This window comes from Botryllus schlosseri, chromosome 9 (genome assembly GCF_051294905.1).
Source record: "Botryllus schlosseri isolate E-star chromosome 9, Bs_hap1, whole genome shotgun sequence".
In the NCBI taxonomy this organism is placed as follows: Eukaryota; Metazoa; Chordata; class Ascidiacea; order Stolidobranchia; family Styelidae; genus Botryllus; species Botryllus schlosseri.
The window spans coordinates 25,204,269-25,228,351 of NC_137244.1; the positions used below are offsets into that span (position 1 = coordinate 25,204,269).

The 24,083-nt window shown below is 39.0% G+C and overlaps 1 protein-coding gene across 1 annotated transcript; it reads right to left on the reverse strand.

Moving 5' to 3' along the window:
- Positions 1-927: 927 nt before the first annotated feature.
- Positions 928-23,827, reverse strand: LOC145447409 (baculoviral IAP repeat-containing protein 2-like). The gene is made up of 16 exons (XM_080325836.1): positions 22,993-23,827; positions 18,525-18,636; positions 16,626-16,712; positions 16,368-16,477; positions 15,440-15,635; positions 13,826-13,934; positions 12,433-12,523; positions 10,739-10,946; positions 10,168-10,324; positions 8,725-8,968; positions 5,034-5,338; positions 3,496-3,591; positions 3,240-3,429; positions 2,106-2,255; positions 1,815-1,870; positions 928-1,464 (listed from the first exon to the last, which is right to left on the reverse strand). Exons 1-16 carry the CDS (start codon positions 23,681-23,683, stop codon positions 1,285-1,287), a joined length of 2,982 nt encoding a protein of 993 aa, XP_080181962.1. The 5' UTR covers positions 23,684-23,827; the 3' UTR covers positions 928-1,284.
- Between the last annotated feature and the right edge of the window lie 256 nt (positions 23,828-24,083).

Consider the following 24,083-nt stretch of genomic DNA (forward strand, 5'->3'; position numbering starts at 1 on the left):
GATACCACCACCAGTGTGAGCTGGGTCAAACTGTTTTCTTCGTCCAATCAATCGAGTGTTGGACACATATTTTACACCCATGTTCACCAACACCTTTGCCTATTACGGCTCGCATTCCGATTTCCTCCGGAAGAACCCTTCATTGTAAGAATTTCTGTGCGCACTCCTTGCTACCCGACTCCAAGAAAATATATCGAGAGCAGCTGCGGCTCGACTCGAGTCATAGGCATTACCCTAAAAGGGTTACCATATTTTGGAATCGGTAAAGAAGGACACTTTTATCAAATCATAAAAGTTAGTTTACCGTACTTAAAAACAGATGATTTCTGAATATTTACTGTAGATCTTGTAGTGTTGACTATTCAAAAAAAGTCTACACTTTGGCTCGACTCCCGAATTACCAGCTTTTTACGTTACTTTTGTGGTGTTGACTGAAGAATAGGCATCACTCTGATTTGACTGCTGAGCGACCCACTCGAACGTCCGCATTACCTATTTCGCGTCGTTTATGCCGTGATTTAACCACCAAGCTTGACTGGTTCGGCGTGGTCTGGCATAGCCTGTATAAAATTACGCATATTCACCGCCCACACATTTAAATGACACTGAAAAAATTTGATAAGTATAGACTTAATACACTTGAAATATTTGGGTGACTTAAAACTTTGGAAATAAGATTGCAGTAACTTGATCCCGACACTGGTCTGCGATAAACCATTTGAAAATATGGTTGGCGGTACCATTAGCTGCATCCTCAAATACCATATCCTACTTCTGAGGAATGCTTGCGGAACAGCCATCCTTGACCACTTCCAGGTTCCATTTTTCAACGCCTCCCAACCATTATGGAATCTCAGTAGCATGAGCATAAGTCATCAAGCTAACGAAGAAATAAACAAATTTCATCATCTATCAGAAGAGCACGAATGACTCAACGCATAACTGTATTCAATGTAACTGTACATCCAGAAAGAATTGATCACATATGAAATAAAAATTTGGCCAACCTACTAAACGTCCTTTCCGACGCTTTCATTCAGAAACAATCACAGTTTTCATGAGTATGAAATGAACAATGAAGATCTGGATATAGCGTTGAAATCTCCAATCAAGATTCATGATGCACTTTCTCAAGCATCGATAAGCTTCAGGCTTCAGCGCTAGTCCCAATGTCTATGTTTCACTACTTTCATAAGTATTGCATGCAGAAAACACCAGCTAGTGACGACTACATAATCTGATTTGTACATGTATACATAACATAGAGTCTGCCTTGATGTGCTGTCACTGCAAATATGTCTTGATAGCCTTGTCAATTCGAACCCGGCAAACAGGGCAATGCCGTATTGCTTCCGTGCAATTCCTACAACAACACATGTGCCCGCACGGCACAAACACCATGTCTGCCTGGTTTGCAAAACAGATTTTACACATTCTTTCCTCTTCGATTCTGTTGAGAGCTTCCTGCGAATATGAACATAAACTGGTCAGGTATAGCTCGCGATTTGAAACGGATTTGCGTGGCATTAGAAACTTCCCATTATTTTATTCTGTATTTGATTCAATTAGTAGAGCTGGGCACAATGGTTCGAGTCGAGTAGTGAGAGAAATTTCTTTCGAATACTGAAATTATGGACTCTAATATTTGGTGACATCTAGTTCATTAACGCTGTGGCACTTGGAATATACTGTTTGGACACAATTACGCATATGCTACATATCGAATGCCGCTTCTGATAGCTGTGGTCAAGTTGAATTGAAATTGACACAATTTTCGATCACATTATTCATAAGATGGATACAAAAAGCATTACCTGTAGGGATGCGGACGACTCGGCTGGTTCTGTAGCAACTTGCTTCGTATGAGTGACTAAAAAACATCACACAATAAGCATGACAATAGCAAATGTACGTACACCAAGCTGGGCTTGTTTCGCACTATTCACATAGTATTTTTCAAAAATCCAGAAATTAGAGAATTAAAATTGCAACATAGTACCTTATCCTGAATTATATTAGAATTAGATTACCAGCATTCAGCCTAACTGGACTACCAGATAATTCTAAGTCTGTCATGAATGTAAATACATGAATTGAATATATACCGCTGTTCAGACTGCTTTCCGCAACCATCGGTTCTGCGCCGTACATGTCGCGATCGTCATCCTCATCCATCATGGAGACATTGTACTTTCCTGACCCGGGGGAAGGCCCCAGCGACGACGGATGGGGGTTTGTGGACTCTGAGCTGTACACTGTTGTGTGTTGTTGATTAAAAATCGCCTAGCATGCTGACAGACTTCCTAATCCTATTCCTAAACAACTAGGGCCCGACCTTTGAAAGAAATATTGGTATTGGCCATTAGAGGTAAAAAAATATCGGCACAAAACGGTTGCTAGCAGTCGTTGAACTATAATTTCGATTGCTAGACTGAAAATATTGATATATCTATTATAGGTTACTGGTGTCCATATAAGGGTTTTAACCAAGTCAAAAGGTTCCGGGTCACAAGTCAATCTCACTTTTATAGTTTTGACAAGAGTCAGGTCGAGTCATTTTCAATTCACCACCGAGTCAAGTCCGAGTCCTAGTCGGCAAGCAGAGAGTCGAGTCCAAGTTATAGTGTTATGACTCGAGTCCGATTCCAAGTCAATGGGTTTGTTCAGTTTTGAGTACAATCCGGTTCAACCCACTTTTTTCAACTCGGCTCGCATTCATACTATCGTAGTTTTTCTCAGTCCTAACGGTTTCTGGCCCAATCTTGCAAGTATCAGGACTGATAGACAAAATACCAATCATGTGGTGACTTTACTATTCTTCGAAGTTAAAATGAAATGTCCGTCTTGGCCGTCCTAGTCTCGAGTCATGCACGATGACTCGAGCACAAGTCGAGTCAATGCACAAATTGAATCGAGTCAAGTCACCAAAAAATCGAGATTCGAGTCATTACAACCCTGGTTTTCACAGTGGAAAATATACTCAAAAGCATGATTTTCGTTGATAAATCAACTCCTAGTGGCACGGAGTGTACAATTTGAGCACTCGAATTATTAGAGTCAATACTCGATTCAAATTCGAGTACTCGAATCAATGTGCTCAACACTACTAATACTATTCTACTTAGCCGCAACGCTGACTGTTTTGACCCCCTCAGTGAACCACCAAATCATCAACTACAATTTTTCCCACTATGGAATGTTTACAATATAATATAATTCAAGAGAAAATATATACTGACTTGATGGCACCGATGATACTGCCATGCTCGACGGGCCAGGCATTGCAGCCGCCTCGTTCAAGCGATTCTGTTCTTCTTCCTTTTCCTTCTCCATTACCGCTTCCAGCAAAGCGGAGACGGAATCAAAAATATCAATCGATTCAGAATCAACCCCCCCGGCGTCTAATTTCTCTGTCAGCGCTTGACGTATCTGCAGAAATGTCGACACGGTGATATCACCGCAGCGGCGGTACCTACGGTTACATTCCAGCCTCACCAAATGTTCGGAAAAGCCCATCACCAAAATGTTTTTCACGACGTCCGATTCCTTCAACGCTTTATCCACTTGTTCCTCTTTTTTTCTCATCTCCTCCTGAAAATAATCCACCAATCACATCAGACAATCTGTGCGATACATTGTTGACATACATTTTCCATTTCCTACCAGTCGCCGACGATTGCCCCTGACGAGTGTCAGCCAAAAATATTCATGTTTATTTCAATATCAATATACTATTCAATTGTCTACGGAATTCTGTACCTCGAAGAGTTTTTTTCCGATATATTAACTGCATTAGTCTAATCTGGATTGATTTTCTCTTTTGTTTTTCCTATTATAGAAAATTTTACTTCTCTTACCATACAGAACACTGTATTACGTGTATATTCATCAAAATATATGAGGATCATATATCACTCTATGGCTTTATGACGTTTGAACATTCGAACGACCATGTAGGCTCTGGTTTGACACAAAGATCGCCACAATCATATCGCAGGTACCAGTTTTGTGCCGCATATTTTTGACCGCTTCGGTAACGCAATAAAGCTATCGGACGCAAATTCAAAAATTTTGACGAGCCGGAGAAAAGAAAAATTCTGGGCATGCACAAGTTTGACGATCTTCCCAGAAGGAGCATAGATTTTTACTTACTGATTGCGACCGGCATGTCACTTTCGGTTTGCTTCTTTAGATTTTGGGACTTAAATTTTTAGTTAAGTAGAGCCTTTCAAATGAAAATGGTTAATGAATATTTACTAGTTTTACAATTTCCTCATTCATCCGCACTTTCTTGGAAAGTAACAGTATCAAAAACCAAGTCCAGGCAAAATCGAGTACCCGGGTGATCTGATTCCGGGTTTGAGCATTAAGCTTCGAGTCAAGTCGGGTAATAGAGTTCCACTTATTATGCTGTTGTCACAGTAATAGGCCTAATGACAGGTTCAAATATACACAGTTTTTGCGTCCACAAGGAAAATGATGATGGATGCGTGTTATCCATAATAATTTTGTATTACTGGACCATGCCTATTCCGCTGTGGTTAGTCACTGCCACTTGAAAGAAATGTCGTTAGTTGCCGAAATAAGACTAGACGAAGTTTTGGGGCTCCAACGGTGGAAGCACAGTATTGAAACTCAATTTTTATTTGATAAAATATTACTCCTGAAGATTATACGAAATATTACTCTTGAATAATATCGTATCGAAATATACCCGTATATTTTCGTCTCACACTGGTGAGAGGAAATCGTCAGCAACTAATAGGGAATTGAATATAACATTATATATCAACAATCACCAAATATGTGACGATTGTTGATACAAAATTGTTCTTTCCAATTCTCTACTAGTTGCTGACGATCAACCCTGACGAGTGTCAGCAGAAAATATTCGGGTTCAGTTCAATACGAATATATTATTCAATTACATTATATTGAACTTCTGAACCTCAACGAATCTCTGGTACTCTTGGAGCATTTTTTGTTAGAAAAGTTTTGCGCTGCCACAATGAATACAGAATAATATAACTTACCCTTGGATCTACAATGGTAGGTGGCGGTGTTGGTCCGCGGGCGCTTCCGGCAGGTGGAATATCTTCCGGTGTTTCATTGCCCTGTCCTTCAGGATCCACAGCGGCACCCTCTTGCCGCGCGATAATCGGTCTCGAGAGATGGGCCGCGGTGGACAGGTGACGATAGACGAAATGCTGGCCTTTGACGCTCAGCAAAAACTGACAGTTTGGAAACCATTTGGCGTGCTCGACCCAGGGAGCGTCTTCGTAGTCCCAATGCTGGAGACCTCCGTTGCAGTACCAGCATTTGACGCGGTCTCTCTCTCCTGCGCAAAAAATTTAAGGTATTTCTACAACTAATAACTATGTATCAAACTTTCATATCGGATCTTACGCAAGACACTAAAATTATACTTATTAGTATCATGAACTACAGTCGAGTCTGCTCAATTCAACCAAAGTGTTCGAATCAGTTGTTAGTTAGATTGTACAGTAGGCCTAGTGTATTTTGATACAAAACGATTCAAGAATTACTAGCAATATACTATTTACTGTACTACAGTGTTAAACACACATATAGGGCAGTAATAGTGGCCTACAGTAATTTTTCAAGGGCTGAAAGACTATCTTCACCCGATAAAAGTACTCCACAAAACAGTAGGAAAGAAAGCAAAGTTAGCCAGATAACTCTTGTGTACCATTCTGTTATACAAGACGGACGCAATTGTACCGAAGTAAAAGCAACTATAAGGCTGGCTCGACCTTATACGAGTTCATTGTCTATTGTTAGTGAATGAAACAGCTTTGTTTCACCATAATCGCTCGTCTTTTGATGAAACGAACAAAGTACTGTTGATTGTGTCATAACGTAACGATAAGAATTGCCACCCTATGTCCGAATTAAGCTGAGAATTGTCCGAAGTAACCTAGTTTGTTACTTGCAATTTTTACTTTTCTTGCGTACTCGAGCATTTGACCCTTTCAATCCCAGACCATTGTCTCTGTACACCTCGGATTCCTTGAAAATTGCATTTAATTGCACATTATCCAGGATTCATAGACTCACTAGTTTTCGGTTATTCGACGCGTGTGACGCATCACTATTTAGATCGCATCAAGACGCTCTTCGCTGTATGATTTAGGAATCATTTGGAGAACTAGATGTAACCGTGTGGGGAAATCTTCTGAAGGTGGTTTTGCGGTGAGAGAATATTCCCTCGAGAAGTTGTGGTAAGAACGTACTTTTGGCTAATTTATTTACATGGTTCTAGATTGAATATATTGAAATGAAGTGTAAGGTATTGCTTGTAATCATGTAAATATTACAGAAAAAAAAAACGGGAAGGGTCAATCAAGTCTTATTTGTTTTGTAACTCAGAAGTAACATAGGTGTAGGTAACGCGTTGGAGTGCGTCTGAAAAAGTGTATCTTCATTGTAGTTGTGAGTTGGTTCACAAGTGGAGCTGGCTGAGAGCTGTGATCTGGCAGGAGAAGGAAGACTTGACCATCACTATATTCTGTACTGTATGCACCTTATTTTCATCCGGTGTTCAGCTTTGTCTCATTAGATATATACTCAAGCAAAGATCATGCCCATAGATGCTATTCTTCATCAACTACCCATACTGTATAATATAGTTATTATGCTATTTTGTTAGCTGAAATGCATATTTACTCATTTCTTTCATTTCACCTTTCAAATTCATTATTTATATGTACATATTGTCTTGATTTTATCAACAGGTTCTACCAAGATACTGGGTGAAACCAAATGATGTACCCGTAAATGAGGGCATGCTTGTCATAAAAACGATGTAAAAGATTTGATGATTTGGTTCTTTTTATTGACCTAGCGCAAAATCAACAAGGACAATTTTGAACGTACTATGCAATGTATGGTGTTATTATAGTATACTGATGTTATCAAAAAATTATTCAACAAAAATTTCGTGAAACACGTCTTGTGGGGACAGATATAAATTGTCTAAGCGAACGCCTGGCACAGTGGCACACCAGTGAAGGGTTTGATAGCTTCCTTGCCTTACCGCAATGGGCGAAAGTCTCCTGTCAATACGTTCTCAATATGTTGGTGCTAGCTCGGAGTATTGGACAAGATGGCATTCACTACTGTACGAGCGTACGTACCCTGCCGATCAAATCGCGTAGTTGAGAAGGTTAGCATTGTTTAATCATCAATCATATTTTATATCTGTGTTAGAGCTCACAATTGAAACATGTTTTTCGGATTTGATTTACGGCTACTACTATTGTGCTATATATTATATAGTATATAATGTCAATTGAGCCTCACATCGCTTCTACCATTAAGAATAATATTTAGAATATTGCATTAGTGGACTTCCACGTTATTTCTGGTCCAATCAAAATCGGTTAACGTCCTAATCGTGATGTGGGCATTTCGGAAACACAATCACCCACTCATATGAGGGGGTTGGGTCTCAAAGAGAATCAACATTCCGATCAAAATTTTAGACATTTTAATTAGAATTCTAAGCGGTGTCACTTGTTGATGCATCACTCTTAAATATTTGCACTATCACTGTGACATACAAGTGTCCAAAAACAGATCATGTGTTAAAACACTTTCAACTAAAGAAGCAAGATTCCCCAGGAATCCCCCAGAGATCTCTAGATTCATGCATAGCAACCAACCAAATATGGATACTGAACTACAGATTTAGGGGTCCTTTGTTGTCGGTACAATGGAGGCAATATCATAACAATGTAGCTACCATTTGGTGAAATAAAACAGAGATGATGCAACCTCCCTTGTACTAATGAATCCATGGTAACAACAGAGCAGCCTTAAAAACTCAGAATAGTAATTAGTATCGAATTTCCGTTCAGTAAGGAGCTGTAGCTAGTTTCTAAATGTACGTAGTTAGTCATTGATCGCTACTTCGAAGTTGCAAGATGTATCTTCACATCTAACACAAAATGATTAAAGACGCTACAAACAGATGCAATTTTCAAAATAGATTCAGCAAGTAGGGGGCTACTGTGACGGCAGTTTCACCATGTTTTTATTACGGTTTCACGCATAAAAATGATCCAAACTTACCTCAAAGCTACTTTCTACTTCTAAACTCCAAAATGTAACGTAGTTCTGCTTAAAACCTTTAGTAATTGGTGCAAGTAGTCAAAATCTACTCGAGTACTTTGAAAAAGTAGGAGTAATGGTACTCTGTACTGACCTAATCTGTCATATCCATTATCAGATGTGTGGATCACACCGGAATTGAAAAAAAAAAAATTTCAGCTTTTTTAGGTTACGGTAAATTAGAATTATAGGTAGGCCTACATAGATTTTTCCAAATTAGATTAGAATTAGAATTATTGAATTCGTAAAAACTTGGAAATGGATTTAAATTCCGAATTATAAAGACATGCAACATAAATCGATTTCCGTTCACATCAAACCAGAGTTCATTCTTGAATGGCAATTATCTGTAGAGCAAGCTTGGCTGGATTTGCACCATACAGTTCTCCTGTAGCATTTACTGGATTAATTCAAAAAAATTAGAATAAAAATGAGGGCATAGAAACATTACCCAAATTAGATTGGATTAGATTACTGACATTCCACTCTAATTAGTCTAATAAGACGACTAGAATTATCTAGTTGTCCAAGTCTGTATCCGACGTAAATTCATTACGAATGCATAAAACCGCACAATTCGTGGTTACTAACCAAGGAAAAAGAAACCGGCTTGCGCGATTTCGTCAGGCGTCGCGGCCATCGTGCCAACCGGCCATCTGCTGTCGAAGGTGTCCAATCTCGTGGCTTCGCTCCTCATGTGCGGATTCGAAGGAAATCGGCAGGGAAAGTTCCTGCGTCGCTCTTGCTGGGTCTCGGGCTGCGTCGGGACTGGATAGTTGCGAGTCTCGGTGCCCAGGACAAATGGGCAGTTGGGAAAATGGGTGCGATGTTCCACCTGGAAAATTTCCATTCACAAATTTTTATAATCAGATTTGTAAATTAAGTGATGATACATTAGTATTACGATGCATATTGGTTCTGAACTTAAGTAGCTTGAGTCATTTCTCATGAGTAGCGCTGGACAAAATCGTGTACTTTAGTGATTCGTTTCTGAATAGAGTATTCAGATAGCTCTCATTATGTCATCATAAAACTACGAGTTCGAATATGTACCTTTTATGCGACCACAAAATATATACTGCCATTTCTAGATTACATTAAAGATAAGAAATGTCATTTCCACTGTTCTGCATGGCTTTGTACTAGATGATTTGCATGCTGCGATAGTAGCAATCGAGGTTTCAAGGGTTCAACAATGGAGAAATAGTATAGAAACTATAATTCTACTTGATAAACTAACTTTTAGTGGCAAGAAGTACATAGCTCCAGCAATCGAAAGGATCATCTCTCAAGGCTGGTGCGCATTTGCGATTCTCACTCTCGCACTAAATTGACCAAAATGAATGAATACGTCATCCCTGAAGGAAAAGCGGGAATAGAATTGAGCGGGGATCTGCATGTCGTCACTACCGTGCGTCAAGCTACTTTCACACGGAAACAAAATCGATCGATCTTCTCTGGCCGCAATTTGCACTGAGCATAGTATTCGCAGTGGAAAATCAACAGTCGTTGACAAGTATGAGTATTGTGCATAGGCAGGACGATAAGGTCGGGGTAAGCAGCCAAATTGACCAGCCGACAGAAGGCTACTTGAATTTACGCACTCTCACAATTGAACCCACAAAGGATCGGCATTCAATATTTGAAAACCAGTCAGCCTTCCCAGAATGAATTCTCACGGATGAACTCTATCGTTCTCTCCGCGTAAAAAAAAAACGAGAAAGAAGAGGCTCTTTACGTGCCGAGCAAGCAAGAGAAGAGAAGAGAAAGGAAGAGAAAGTAAAAAACACTGTACGCATACGATTTAAACAAGTCTGCACTATGCTTTACTACAAGACTTGAATCGTTACAATTAATAATGACAACCACCTTTTTTGCAATACCGCAATTCAAAATCACTTCACTCATGGTCCAGTTGAATATGTTTTGACAGCTACCCAGTAATTATGTCATACAGGACTCTCATAAAACAAATACGGTACTAAAAGTATCCACTATTTTCCAGAATTCAAGAGACATAAAGTCACAGCATACCGGCACGCTGTCGTGTACAGTCCAATTCCTGAGTACTCCGGCACAGGAAAAGCATTGGGTTCTGTCCATATCTCCGAGATAGAAGAAGCCGTTCTTCGCTAAATCTGCCGGCGATACAGTCGGCCGTCTGGTTGGCCAGCGAGCAAAAGAGACAAGCCTGATAATTCAAAAATACTAGATCCATGACCAGGAGTGTTATGTCTCCAGGTGATATCGTGGAATCCTTCACATATCACCGGACGAATGATAAATAGAGAAGGAACAAGTCATAATAATAGGAGAAAACGACAAGATACTACATCGCATTTTCTTTAGAAAAAGTGACACATCAATATAGGTATATATTTCGGAATGTTGCCTTGAAACACTTCATAAATTAGAGTAGAATTAGACTACCGGCACTTTGCTATAAATGACAACTTGAAATAAATCTAGTTTTACAAGTTTGCTTGCAACCGCTGGTTTGTGAGAGCAGAGGTGTAAGTGTGTGACCACTAAGTTACAGTGGCTGTCAGAAGTAGCATATTGGTAATCGTGCAAAAAATATATCCGTATATCTGTTGTAATTTACCTATCCAGCTCTCTGTTGAGATACAAACAGTTCAAGAACCGTCGGTGATCGGATGAAACCACGTTCGCCATTCTCCATTCTCTCGGTGGTTGTTGCGCCGTTGAGTTTCTGTTGACCAGGATACTTGGTTCGCCATTTCCATGGCCTTGGGTGATGATTCCACCTTGAATATTGAACGTGTTGCCAGGTCCGATTTCGATGGTGCCACCTTCAAAACGATTGATTTAACGTAATTCGATATTTCATCATATTAACGGGACTAGCACCAATAAAAGTTGAAAAGTATCAAAATTTTCAATTTATTTTTTGGGTAGAATGACTCACAGTTATTTGAAAAAACAACATCCATATCTATATTTTGCTAATTTTCGTTAGGCCTAGCGCCTAGGTATACCATGGTCTGAGTTACAAAACTTCGCAGCAAACTTTTGAAAACTGAATTTTGAGATTTCGAAACAAAATTTCTCCAAGATGAGTTGCGCATGATCCTCAAGACTTTAGCAACATGTAGGACTGTCCAATTACTTCTTAAAACAGGCGTTAGATCAGAAAGGGGCATCACAATTTTGAGGTTATCAGGTTGTCGTGTCGGAGCACTATCCATCTTGTCAAATCCAAATTCTCTGAGATAGAACTACGATTTCTGATATTTTCTTTACAGCATAGAGACACCTAGAAGCGATGCAAATTCCATGGTGATGGGGCTAGCCCTTCGCGAGATAGCGCTGTTGAGGTGCTAGAGACCCCTTAATATGAAAAGTAATCTGTTGAAAATTCCAGCAGACAGCTATCTATATTTGTTACAACATTTATAGCAACGTGGCACGAAACTTTCATTTTCAGCATCTAATGGCATAACACGCATTTCACATCGATCAATATTACATTCCTTGCAGCTTTTGTGCAAATGTACACTCAGAAGTGGTCGTTAACAAAGTGCTATTACTTTAACCGAGTTCTCAAATAGGTTTCGCCTACTTGTACTTCTTGCTCAATAAGTTACTCTGTGTATTTACACTGTCACTTAAAGCCGGGAGTGCACCATCCATAAACACATCCCAGTTGTCAGTCCCAGTCAAGCGGACGCGACACAAGAGAGATGAGGGACAAGGAGAAACGAGGAGCAGAAAGAGCTAGAGAGTGACAAGTTGCTTTCATGCGTAGGATTCCCATCCTTCAATCCCTATGTAGTACACGGGAAAAATAATTTGTTTCATTAGTGCTTATTACTGCTTATCTAGGCTACAGTGATTGATTTCGGGGCTAAATTTGCTATATGTCGCGATACAATAGGACAATAGGTGCGGTGCCAACTGGTATTGATATTGACAAAGGAAAGCTCATTTGTTTGTTGTCATATGGGTTTGGTATGCGTGTATGAAGCCCTTTGATGGCCACTTCAAGGGCTTATATTCTCGTGTCGGTGTCGCTCAAAGAAATTACACATGCTACGATTCCTAAAACAATCTAATATCACTGACAGGAAAACATCACAGTTTTTGTATTCTCCGAGTTTGAATGCATATTATCGAGACGTCACAGTCACGGCTGGGCGAATATTGTCCCCTATCAGTTGCTATGACACAATCCCACTAATATCACTGAAAGAGGAACACGAGACTATTCTGAGCACGTCTGCTTACCAAGCAGACTACACACAAAGCCTGCATAGTTTACAAGTCAAAAATACTCACCGCCCCGCTGGACTCTTTCAGGTAGATCCCTCGGATACCGTACTCTAACCAAATCACCAGTTCTTGGATCCCGTTGCTCCAACACTTCAACCTGTTATATGGAAGCAGATGAAATGGTCTGACGCTGCCATATACGTAGAAACTATGCCGGGATCGCACTGCCAATACTTGAAAGCAACTAAATAGATAATAACCTGATGCGGTCAAAGTAATCACCGTTACTACTCAAGTAGAGGTAACGCCATAAATTCCAACTAAATTACTAATATCAAGAGGGGAAGTAGGATATAAAATGCATAACAACTACTTGGGCAAGTATTTTGATAAAACAGAATTGGTCAAGAGGCCACATGCTTTCAGCAGATATTCAGAGGTGGCGACATTTGAAATTACAGGTACAGGGGCACTATTTCACACAGTTTTTATGACAATTTCACTCACAGAATTTAAGAGATTTCAAATTACTTAGTAGAATTGGAATCGGTCTATAACCATAGTGACCAGATATATTAATAACAAGACCTTTACCACAATCAAATAAACAATCATGGCATGCATAATAAAGATAAATTCAATTACATTTCAATATTATATAGCAGTGGTTTCCCCTAACTACTTGAGTGTCGGAGTACATATGTATGGTGCCGCATAAAAACCTCAAGCACTTGAAACAAACATTTAAAAGCATATATCTCCGGATTACATTATCTGGCTAATTCGAAAGCATGCACATAGACTCCTACAGATTTTATATTTGTTATTTTAGCAATTATAGACGCAGATTTGCAAGCGTTATTCATTGAAACAGACTGCAAATGCATATCATTACTACAGCATAATGTACATGTCGCGAGTGATAGCTCTTCATACATAAATGAACGTATTGCACAAGTTTGCGAGGGAATATTCGCCGAGTAATATTGGACTTATTATGAATTATGCTTGATTATTAGCCGTTCTGTTGATGGGTCTATCACTAGTTGAACTCACGATACATACCCTTAGGTGACGGGTATTGATCCATACGATTGACATTAGTCTGCTGGAATTCTCGTCCCGGTTTACAGAAGCGGCCTTGAGCGGCTTAGACATAGCTAATATCCATGATTTTAGCATTGATTTTAGTACAGAAATTGACAGGAAGAATTCATAGAAACAAACAACCACTCTCGATCATAATTTTGTGGAATATTCAGGGAGAGCCGCAGTCAATGAGAGCCACAAGGATCCAGGCTTGAATTCAGTCTTAAATCACTGTGATATAGCCTCAAACTATCAATACACGAGGGCCTTATCAAACCGACACCCTACTAGACCATCGTCTTTTCAACCTCAAAAACGATCAACAAAGCTACAGTGCAAACTGTACTCCTGTCTATCCTCGTTGACTTACTTCAGTGTTTCTTGCATTAAATCCCGAACCAGGTCCTTGAAACCTCGCAAACAAACTTGCGCTCGGAACATTCCCGCATTCTCTACCTCTCGGAAATGGACACGAATCCCTACGGCAAACGAAAAAGGATGCAAACTACATTCGAATCCGCATAATTCGGACACCGGATAACCCGGGCAAGTGGGCAACCGTTTTACTCAGCCGAAACAGAAATTTTGCTGTTAATTGGAGAATTCTCCGCCTAATTCGGACACAGGTTCGCAATTCCTACTGTTAGGTGATGACTCAATAAACAGCATAAGATGAATGATTATGGTGAAACAATGTCATACAGTAACAATGAACTCATAAGGCTATACGAGTTTCATAGTCTCTTCTAGTAGAACAGAAAGGTTTAATTCTTACTGTTTTGTGGTCATGTGATGTATCCTACTTTTATCAAGTGAAAATACCATTTCAGCCTTTGCTGCATGGCTAAGATGGCTTAGCACTGTGTTTGAAGAATTACTGTACCATTTTATTTCGTATATGTGTGTATTGCAGTATTAAATATTTGTTGATTTGTTTGGTATGGAAATACTGTACAATACAGTTAACCTGAAGGTTAAAGGGGCACTGCGCTCTAAAAATGATGTGGTCTCAAATTGAAGGTAAAAACGAACAAAAATTTTTGGCCGCAGCCATTTCCTTCAGAACGCCACCGTAATGGAGCTGCAATTTAATGAAATTTCTTCAAGACCAGCTGCCGCGGCTGCTTCACCCGTTCCATGGCACGATGTCTTCATCGTCGCACTTGCTCGACGCGATATGGCAGTCACGCAGAGAACGAAACTTGGACACATTTCCTTCATAACATCGGCTGACAACTATCTAAAATTCGTTCTCTGCGTGACTGCCTAATCGCGTCGAGCAAGTGCGACGGTGAAGATATCGTGCCATGTAACGGGTTAAGCAGCCGCGGCATCTGGTCTTGTAGAAATTTCAATAAATTGCAGCTCCATTACGGTGTCGTTCTGAAGGAAATGACCGCGGCCAAAAATTTTTGTTCGTTTTTACCTTCAATTTAAGACCACATCATTTTTAGAGCGCAGTGCCCCTTTAACTCTTGTGTTATGCGATCAGTGTAATTACTGAAATTCATTCAGTACGCAACGGTATGGTGTTTTTACTGCATTGTCTGCCTTTATGCATAACCTTTAAATTTGCTGAATTTGCAGAAGAGACATGTAGGTAGCACTAGCAGTAATGCTCTACATGTTACCTTTTACATGCACAACAGAAAAGGCGGTCTTGATTTGAGAAGGAAACTTCGATAAAACAAATAGTTCAGTTTGTTGCTATGGTACATTCCACCTTTTTTTACTCGTATAGTCACATGCAAATATTTAAAGAATGACGATGATCGAAATGGCAAGCGTACTGCAGGAATGGATACCAATAAAATTAAGAAATTGGACAAAACGTTTATGCCTGAGAAAGTAGCGTTAAACACTGATGGCTATTAAAACAGACAGATTATTGCTCGAAAACATTACAAATCTGAGAAAATCTGATATTCAAATCAGAATGGGCAAATACTCTAATGATCTAAAATACTGCTTGTAAATAACTTACTTGTGCCACTTCAATTCTAATGGGTTATCGCTGCTCTCCCATCGTTCCACCGTCCTGCCACAAGCGAAACATTTCACTCTGTCGGTGTAGCCAGTAAAGTAAAATCCTCCTTTTGCAAGGGCTTTTCTATCCATTGCAGAATGAGCTGGATAGTTGTTGAATGTCGACAGCCTGTAGGATTCCACTCTCACATCTCCTACAACGATTTCATGAGCGGTCTCATAAACATATACAAAACTACCCAATTTGTGCTGGAGGTAAGATGATGTTGAAGGTTTACATAACAGATCGGTTAGTTGAGCTGGTGTGACTGGGTGAGCACTTGTTTCTTGTAATATTCTTATTTACCATGCGAGGGCCATAGAAATATACAGGCCTCTGATATAGCAGGTCATGACAGGAACACACTTGTACGAACTACTGAATTTTTAAAACTCGCAACTAGAAATAGAGCTAACAATCTTTGACAATCCGCAACTAACTAATTAAACATAACTAACTATTAACTAATAACTGATAATACGAACTACTGAATTACAAATGAGCTAAGAAAGATTGGAGATAGAATCGGCATTCAGAAGGACAGGGTTTCCAGTTTGAAATGAAATGGGGGTTTTGGCCCCCGAAACCCTCCTCCTGGCTATGCCACTGTTAGTAGTGATGACTCTGAGCTGGCAAAGGCTGCAATTTACGCCAAATGACGACACACGTTTTTTAGTTGTTCTACAACTAAATTATTTTTAAAATGAGCAGCTAGAACTAGAACTACTCACTTTTTAACATCCGCAACTATAACTACTCAAAAAACCTTCTTGTTAGTTGACCGTCAACTATCTACATTGGTAGTTGGTACAAGTCTGCACAGGCAGTTTATCGTCACAACAACAGCATGGTACCATTTCTGAAGCAGTCATTGGAAGATGCTTACCTGGTGGTATATAAATGCTTTGTTGGCCAGGAGGATCTCTTATGTCATCTGATACCCTTCCGGGCGCGTCTGAAGCAACTTGGACAAGACTTGTTTGATAATTTTCAGATCTGAGAACACAGAATAACCCAAAATTGAGATATCTTGTAAGGCCAAGGGTTAACTGATTAATCAACAAAAACAGCTAGTATTTGCATCAATATGAAGTTTGAGTTTTAAATTCACAGAAAGACTGGACTATCATGCTTAATTCCTTACCCAGTATGAAAACGACATGTTGCGGTGTGCCAGATACTGCTTTCAGGCCATGAACAAATATCATCAAGTGGATGTCTTGAATCACAACTGAAAATATACAGTGTAACAAACGGATTAAAATTCCATTAGCATTGAGAAAGATGGATCCATTGGTTTAATGCCTTTCTGAGACATCCTAAAGTTTTGTCTCCTCCCATTGCGTCAAACATTAGGCGGAAAAAGGTAATGGGAAGTTTGCAATTACCGGCATATCCCTACATGTCAGATTGCAGGTTCAACTGTTTAATGAAAACAAGTCCAATTCTGTAGACAGTAATCTGGTCTCGAGTTGCATGTAGTCGGGTTTGTTTCTTCGTCATTGTATCATGGGGGACAATAAAATCACTTTCACATATGGAGAGATTGTCACTTGCCCGAAAACAAAGTAGGCTACTTAGACCTTTTCCTAAAATTCCTTTGATATGCGCATGATTTCTTTATTAGACTGCTTTCACATCAATAGGTTTTACTGCTGAAAGAACAGTCTTAATTTGTCCAGATTCTATGCAATACGATGGCCAGGGCGGATTAATTTAGATCTTGTGCTCGTGCGCAATACAGCCATCTGTACTAATTTGAAATGGGAAAGTATCTGGAACATTCCGTCATTTTTTAAAGAAGTTCGCTGTTACTAACCAACAGCAATCCTTTAAATACTAGTCGCCTATTTCAAAAACAAACGAGAGCTTCCGGTTTTCACAATTCTTATTCGTTATGACGGGCTGACTTAAACTTAGTCATGGGAACAACTTATCGTACTCAATGGATCGGCTACTCCTGCCTATGACAAGTTTGTCGTATTTCTTTCATGTCGACGGGAACTATGTCACTATGTTTAGGTTTGAAATTTGTCTGTTGCTCCATGCTAAATTCTGTATTGCAATCTGATATTTGGAGTCAGGATATTAACTCAAATAACAACGTTTCGACACAGAAATGCCTAAAGAGAGATAGTTACAGACGGCAAGAAAACATATGATGAAGCAACAGTGGATAATTTGACATTACAACCAAATTGGATAAACATTCATACTTTGGTTCCTGAAGCATATTCTGCATGTGCATATTGCCATATGAAGCCTCACTTTACATAGTTTTAGCCTCGACTTTTCTTCTATGCCGTGGATGAAGGTTAATTCACAGATAAGAGTTATGTCGTATTTCTCATCGCACTTAGCACACTAGTATTAATGTATTATGTAGGCTACTATGCCAATATTTAATAACTGGTCTCGACTCCAATAAGTTTCAATACACCGCCGTCAACACATAAGTGGAAATGGAAGCTAGAGAAATACAAGTGCATAGGCCTATCCGAAATCAATAGATCTACACTTTCTAATAAATACCTAATGCATGGTTGGAAATTCGATATCGTTGTTATCAGTCCATCCTGCGGTTCAAGCATATTGGAGTATAGAAGGTTCAAAGGAATTTGAACTACAAATTCAGAAATTGTGCCACTGAGAATCTGGTGTTGCATAAACAATTGACAAATTACGCTGTATTTAGCATCCAACATGCATTGCACAATGAGCAGCACTTGTGAGTAATGAATAAGAATAACCCGCACAGTGATAATTCTGGAGTGCATGTGTATCAAAAAAAGCGATAATGTCGGTATGTCGCATTACCACATCTACAGGAAATGCAAGGCTTACCTGGTAGAACAGGTTTGGTGAACCGAACTCGGGAAAGCAAGTCATACCAAATGATTAGTGTTGTGCATTATTGTTGCGTACATGTGACCATTACTATAAATGAGTACAAAATATGTGTAGCAATTTTATCAAATTAAACGTCTTGTCACACTGCATTATATAAATCTAGATATCATTGTGCCTACACAACTACACCAACCTGTAACATTGAGCAAATTGTCCATTCCAATAAAATCCATTCCGAGCAAGTAATCGTGCTGGTACCCTTACGTTGTCGACATTTCGAAAGCTCTCTTCGCGTGAAACCAGATCTTAATTAAGTATTTTATATTATAAAACGATGAACATCAACTACATCATTTTTGAGCTCTAGACAAAATAAACGTTACAAAACAGATCCTTCTAAGTTCTAACAATCATGTATTCATGCTACATATGATATGAGTTGAGAAGTATTTCTTCAAGATGTCTCATACCAGGGGTCTCCAATCTTTTTGCAACCAAGAGCTACTTCTTAGGTACTGATTGAAGTGATGAACTAACATTTGCTCCAGCCGTTTACCCGTAGCAGACTGAATTTCCAACAACTGCAATTTCCTCAATATATCACGATTATGAATGTTATAATTGCGCCGTACCATAAATAAACCGATGCTAGATTTTGATTGATAGCGATCACCGACCAGAAAAGGTCTCTGAATTAAGATTATAACTGGTGAAGTCATTAACTGTTAGCTGATGCAATAATGGCATGTCGGTCAAGGATCTAAGTAGACATGGCCATGCAAAGTGTTCAATGCCACAGGATCAAACTCTGTACAAAGACTCTCACCGTCCCTAATTACTGTTGTTGTTGGATATATAACTCGACGTTTTTTACGCCACATTCACTCCTGCTAAGTTAATAGAAAGAATTGGACACCAAAATCGCAAAAATATCTATGCTACGAGCTACAGTAAACTCAATTTGTTTTTTCGCGCTACACCGCTTTTTATCTAGCTAGAAAAGCTACATCTGGACACCTGTTAAGTATAAGCTATGTTACATATATCAATATTCGCAGTCTAGCGGTCAAAGATGATGGTTTTGTGACCGCAATGTTGTGAAGTCACAAAAATTGCCGATAATTTTTCAGCTTCAATGGCTGATAGCGATAATTCGTTCAAAGTGTAATATCGTCCCGATATTATCGGCGAACCGATAATAGGTCGGGTTTCAGTATGTGCCCTCTACAGACATCTGGTTAGAATACCAGGATTCCTGACACGCATTTGCGATGAATAAGCATGATATCTCAAGAGTTACTCTCCATCTGGGGACTTGGAAGTACGCTCCATCTCGCATTGCGTAGAGATGGAGGTTTATGCTATTTGATTAGTGGTAATCTACTATTTTATCTGAAAGAGTGGCATGCTCTACACAGCACATAGATAAACTTAAAATCATCACTCCATCCTCGGTTTTCTAAAATTTTCATTTGAAATTATGGCTCGGTGGATTGTACCATATCATCTCAAAATTTGTAGCTGAGAGTTGGCTTTGTTGAGGATGTTGGATTGAAGAAGTCTGACATATGCTTTAAGAATCGATAATATTATGGTGGCAACCAAAGAACCAATGTATTTTCATTTATGAAAAACCTTGCTTGTCATTGCAATTTGCAGTTTCACAACGACATTCCGCCGCCCAGTATCATCAGATACTGAGTCACATATGATATGGCATTTTCAAATTTTCATGATATTCCTCGAATCGGTTTTCTAGACCGCTGAAAATATGTTGAGTTGACTACTTTCGCCTTTTCGAACAGCTAGTTAGATTTGTGTCGGACAAATTGAAATTATACGACATATACAGTCTACATCTAAAATCGAAATTAATATTTATTAATTATTTAATTTTGTCTGTAATCAAGAAAACGATCGGATTAATTCAATCTGGACAATCACAATTTACCAAAATACTATTTTAAATCTTCGTAATTGGAATTGTGTCAGTTAAATTCAAATAAGTCGATATATATATTATATAGTCTGTATCTACAAAAAAAGCATATCCTTTCATACAGTGAAAACTGGAAAATTTTTGTGCGGGAGGTTTTTGTTTAACCAGTCTTTACTGTTGTTAATTTTGAAAACAGGACACAAAAGTTCATTGTTTGTGACTACAGGACAAAAAAAACTTTCAATTTTATTTTCTAGTCATAACCCTAATGCACATACACCACTGTACTTTTCCGTGCAAACAGGCACCAAATGGTGGCGGGATAGCGCAGTGATATAATCCACGGCTGCAACACCAATGGGTTGCGGATTCGAGTCCGACCGAGGTTGACTCCAGAATTCCTACCCAATTGCTGGAGGTCCTCCTTGCTATCTCATCTGTATAAGCGGTGTCTTATAAAAGCCTAGAAATAGGCTGTGATACAAGTTGGCAGCTACGGAATAAAAATGAAGTAAATTGGCCGGGGGTAAATGGTTATAGTAGTCGACAAACACCATGAATACCTCAAAAACAAACATTGAATGGTCAAAGCCTTGGAAGGAATATGTCGAAATACAGTACAATCAGTAGTACATCGCACCACCATGAATACCACAAACCCACAAACAAACAAAGGCACAAAAAGTTTGGTGCAGCCTGGTGCGCTTTCAGGTGGAGGTCATTTTGCAGTGTTTCAATTTCAATCTCCAATTTCAATAGATTTCATTATTCCGGACAGCAACAACGATTACAGAAAGTTAGAAACATCGTATTAAACTGCGTTGAGGGTAGAAAATCAAAGCTGTGTCAAAAGTGTTTATTGTTTATAATATATATGTACTGTACTGTCATTTTCATGTTACATGTTAGTGTGATTTAAACAAGAATAGCTAAATCAAACAGTCTGTGTATATGAAGGCCCAATGATAAGTGCTGAAATTGGAGCTATTTTTAGAACAGGCTCGCGGGCTACTCATCGCAGGCACCACGTTGGTGATGGTGACTCCTGTCTTAGACTATATGGAATGTCTATTAAGGCACATTTTGATACTAATTCTGACCACCTGACTATTTGGACTTGGAAAGACTAGAATACACATTGCTGATCTGTTTGGAGCAAACTTGTCAATTAAGTGTTCTCTGCTTTAATAATCCTCATGCCTACATTGTTTCCAAAACGAAATAGGTTTGATTGGCTGAAAAGATGGGTGTCAGCATCCTGAAGGCAGATACAAGGCGATAGGAGTGAACGGAGCAAAGGACGAAAGTGCTTCAATTTTTCAAAATATTTGACACCAGTCATTTCTTTGGTTCAATCATATTGACTACGCCAACTTCTATATCAAAGTCACTTTTTTAATTGAGTTTAAATATTCATAATAGGAATAGACGAGACCTATCCCATAATTGCAGTTTATATGTAGCTGAGTCTCCGCAATGACAACCATCCAAAAGCTAACATACACTGAATTAACAGTAATACCAAATATATATATAACTGATTCAGTATAGTTGACTCAAAATGAAGAGTTCGTGTTTGCGTTCAGTAGAATGTGTGTAGCTAAGCGTGGTTCCGGAACCACTCGCGCGGAACGTTACGCGCGATACTAGAGTGCACGCCCTATACTCATAGTCCGCTCATTACATCATGCGCCAGAAATAGCCAGACTGTTTTCCTCACCGGCTGCTTAAATGAGAGTAGTTGTAGATGTTTACAGATGTTGAGCTTATTCGGCAATAGTCGGTCAGCAAGGTTATGAAATATTTTTCAAGTCTAGACGAAATATTTACCTGTGCTACGTTGCAGCAAAGTTTTTGAAACATTAAATAATCAACATTATGTTAATTGAATGAAAATGCAGTCAGTGCCATAGTCAATAACAGGAGATATCGCCTTCAAACAATTTTAACTGCTTGCTTGATCTTAGACATGCATCAGAGACACTTCGTTAAAATATACCAGGCAGAACAGTGTACCCCTACGCCATGGCCTAATAACAGAATCTTGCCAAATTTATAAACAATTATACAGGCCTACTGCTAACACTATGAACAATTATGCCTATACTTATATAGTGTAACTTGTATTAAGATATCCATGGTGACAAAATATCCGTTTCAGCATATTTTATCATTAGGATTTGAAATGACAGCCAACATGTCTAGAGATCGCTAGCTACATTAAATCTCTAATAATATCACCTGCCTAGTCCCCATAGGAAATCATTAAGTAACATTGATCACAGAATGAATGACCACATTTCCAGTTATAAAATCACTACAACAATGATCGAATGACCAAGAATGTATGTATTAACGAGTGCTGCCGTGATCCATGATGATGCGGATCTGTAGAACTATGAAAATTACACAATAACTGAAGTTTTCTGCATGCTTGGTACTAATAAATCGATATTGACGTAAATCTTAGTACAGTTGAGCTAACAATGAAATCAGCTTTAACATCAGACTGGTAAAATTGACTATCTTGTGCAATAAGCTGAAATGTTCGTACAGCCTTGTCACAATATACTGTGCCTAAAGAACCTTCTATCATCATGTAATCCATTACCGTATAACAAGAGAGACATTAATCACTTAATCAGGCCATTGCTTAATTTTCCAATCTTGGGTAGGCTATACATCATAAGTTGAAACAATCGAAATAATAATGGGTTCATACTTGCATAAGTTCCTGGTCCTGGTGCTCCTAGATTTACCGACGGCTCTTCCAAAAACAAGCATTGCTCAGTTGTTTCCCAACCAGAATTGTGAGACGAGCTATTGCATCCTTCTGGCAAACCAGACTTTTCCTGTTTTGTATGATCGTTTCGGGATCTCAATTGTTTATTTCCTGGTGTTTTTCTTGAAAACTCTTTCAATTCCTCCAGAGGGTCGTCGATTAAATCGTGTTCGGAGAAGCATTCCACAACATGCAGCAATTTCAATTTTCTTTTGTACACATTTTTCCATGACTCTCTCAAATTGAACCAATCCTTATCGATCTTATAGTGAGGCTTATACAAAAATCCTCGAAAACTTACTGTGACTCCGTTGATCTCTATGACTCCGTTGATCTCTATATAAAGTATGAAAACATACTCCGTTCTCTCACTTTCAAAGGATTCATCTTTTTCTCTGTTGCCAAATGTGTAGCTCAACATTATATCCGCAAAAAAGCCGTTAAGGAGTATTGACTTCAAAGCACCTTCATTGCTTCGAGTCTCGGCATCAGGTTTTTTATTTGCATATTGTGACTCCTTGTTAGATGAAGGATTCTCTGTGAATGCCCTTTCATTTCGAGATCGACCACATGTTTGAATAGTTTGATCACTTTCTGGATTTGCAATAACAGTGTCTTCATTTACATCCATTTAGAATCTGCTTTCAGTGCTAACTGTCATTTGGCAGCAAGTGGAATTCTTAAAACATAATGCAATAATGTCGTTACAAACTATAGTGGTAGATAAACGGTCGCATTCAGCTGGTTCACATTGGTTCCATAGCACTGTCTCACAAAATTCATGAGATCAGCGAACCGGCTTGCATTACTGATTATTACTGTGAATGACTTTTTAAAACAGAACCAGCTGAAAAAAATATGCGTTTCAATTGACTGGCAAAAAAATTGAATTCAATCACTGTAGATAATAACATAAGGATCTAGATGAGAAAACATTGACTGCATGGCTTGGCACTCACATTAGGCTAGCAATTTCTGGTAGCTTCGTGAACAGATATGGCAATCTTATTGCTGATCAAATCTAGCCAAAA

Excerpts from the sequence above, each read along its gene's own strand:
- LOC145447409 (XM_080325836.1), bottom strand. The coding sequence starts at position 23,683 with ATGGATGTAAATGAAGACACTGTTATTGCAAATCCAGAAAGTGATCAA. Across the intron at positions 15,636-16,367 it reads AAGCATTTATATACCACCAG|GAGATGTGAGAGTGGAATCC; the intron begins GTAAGCATCTTC and ends AAATCGTTGTAG. Across the intron at positions 3,592-5,033 it reads CTACCATTGTAGATCCAAGG|GAGGAGATGAGAAAAAAAGA; the intron begins GTAAGTTATATT and ends GATTATTTTCAG.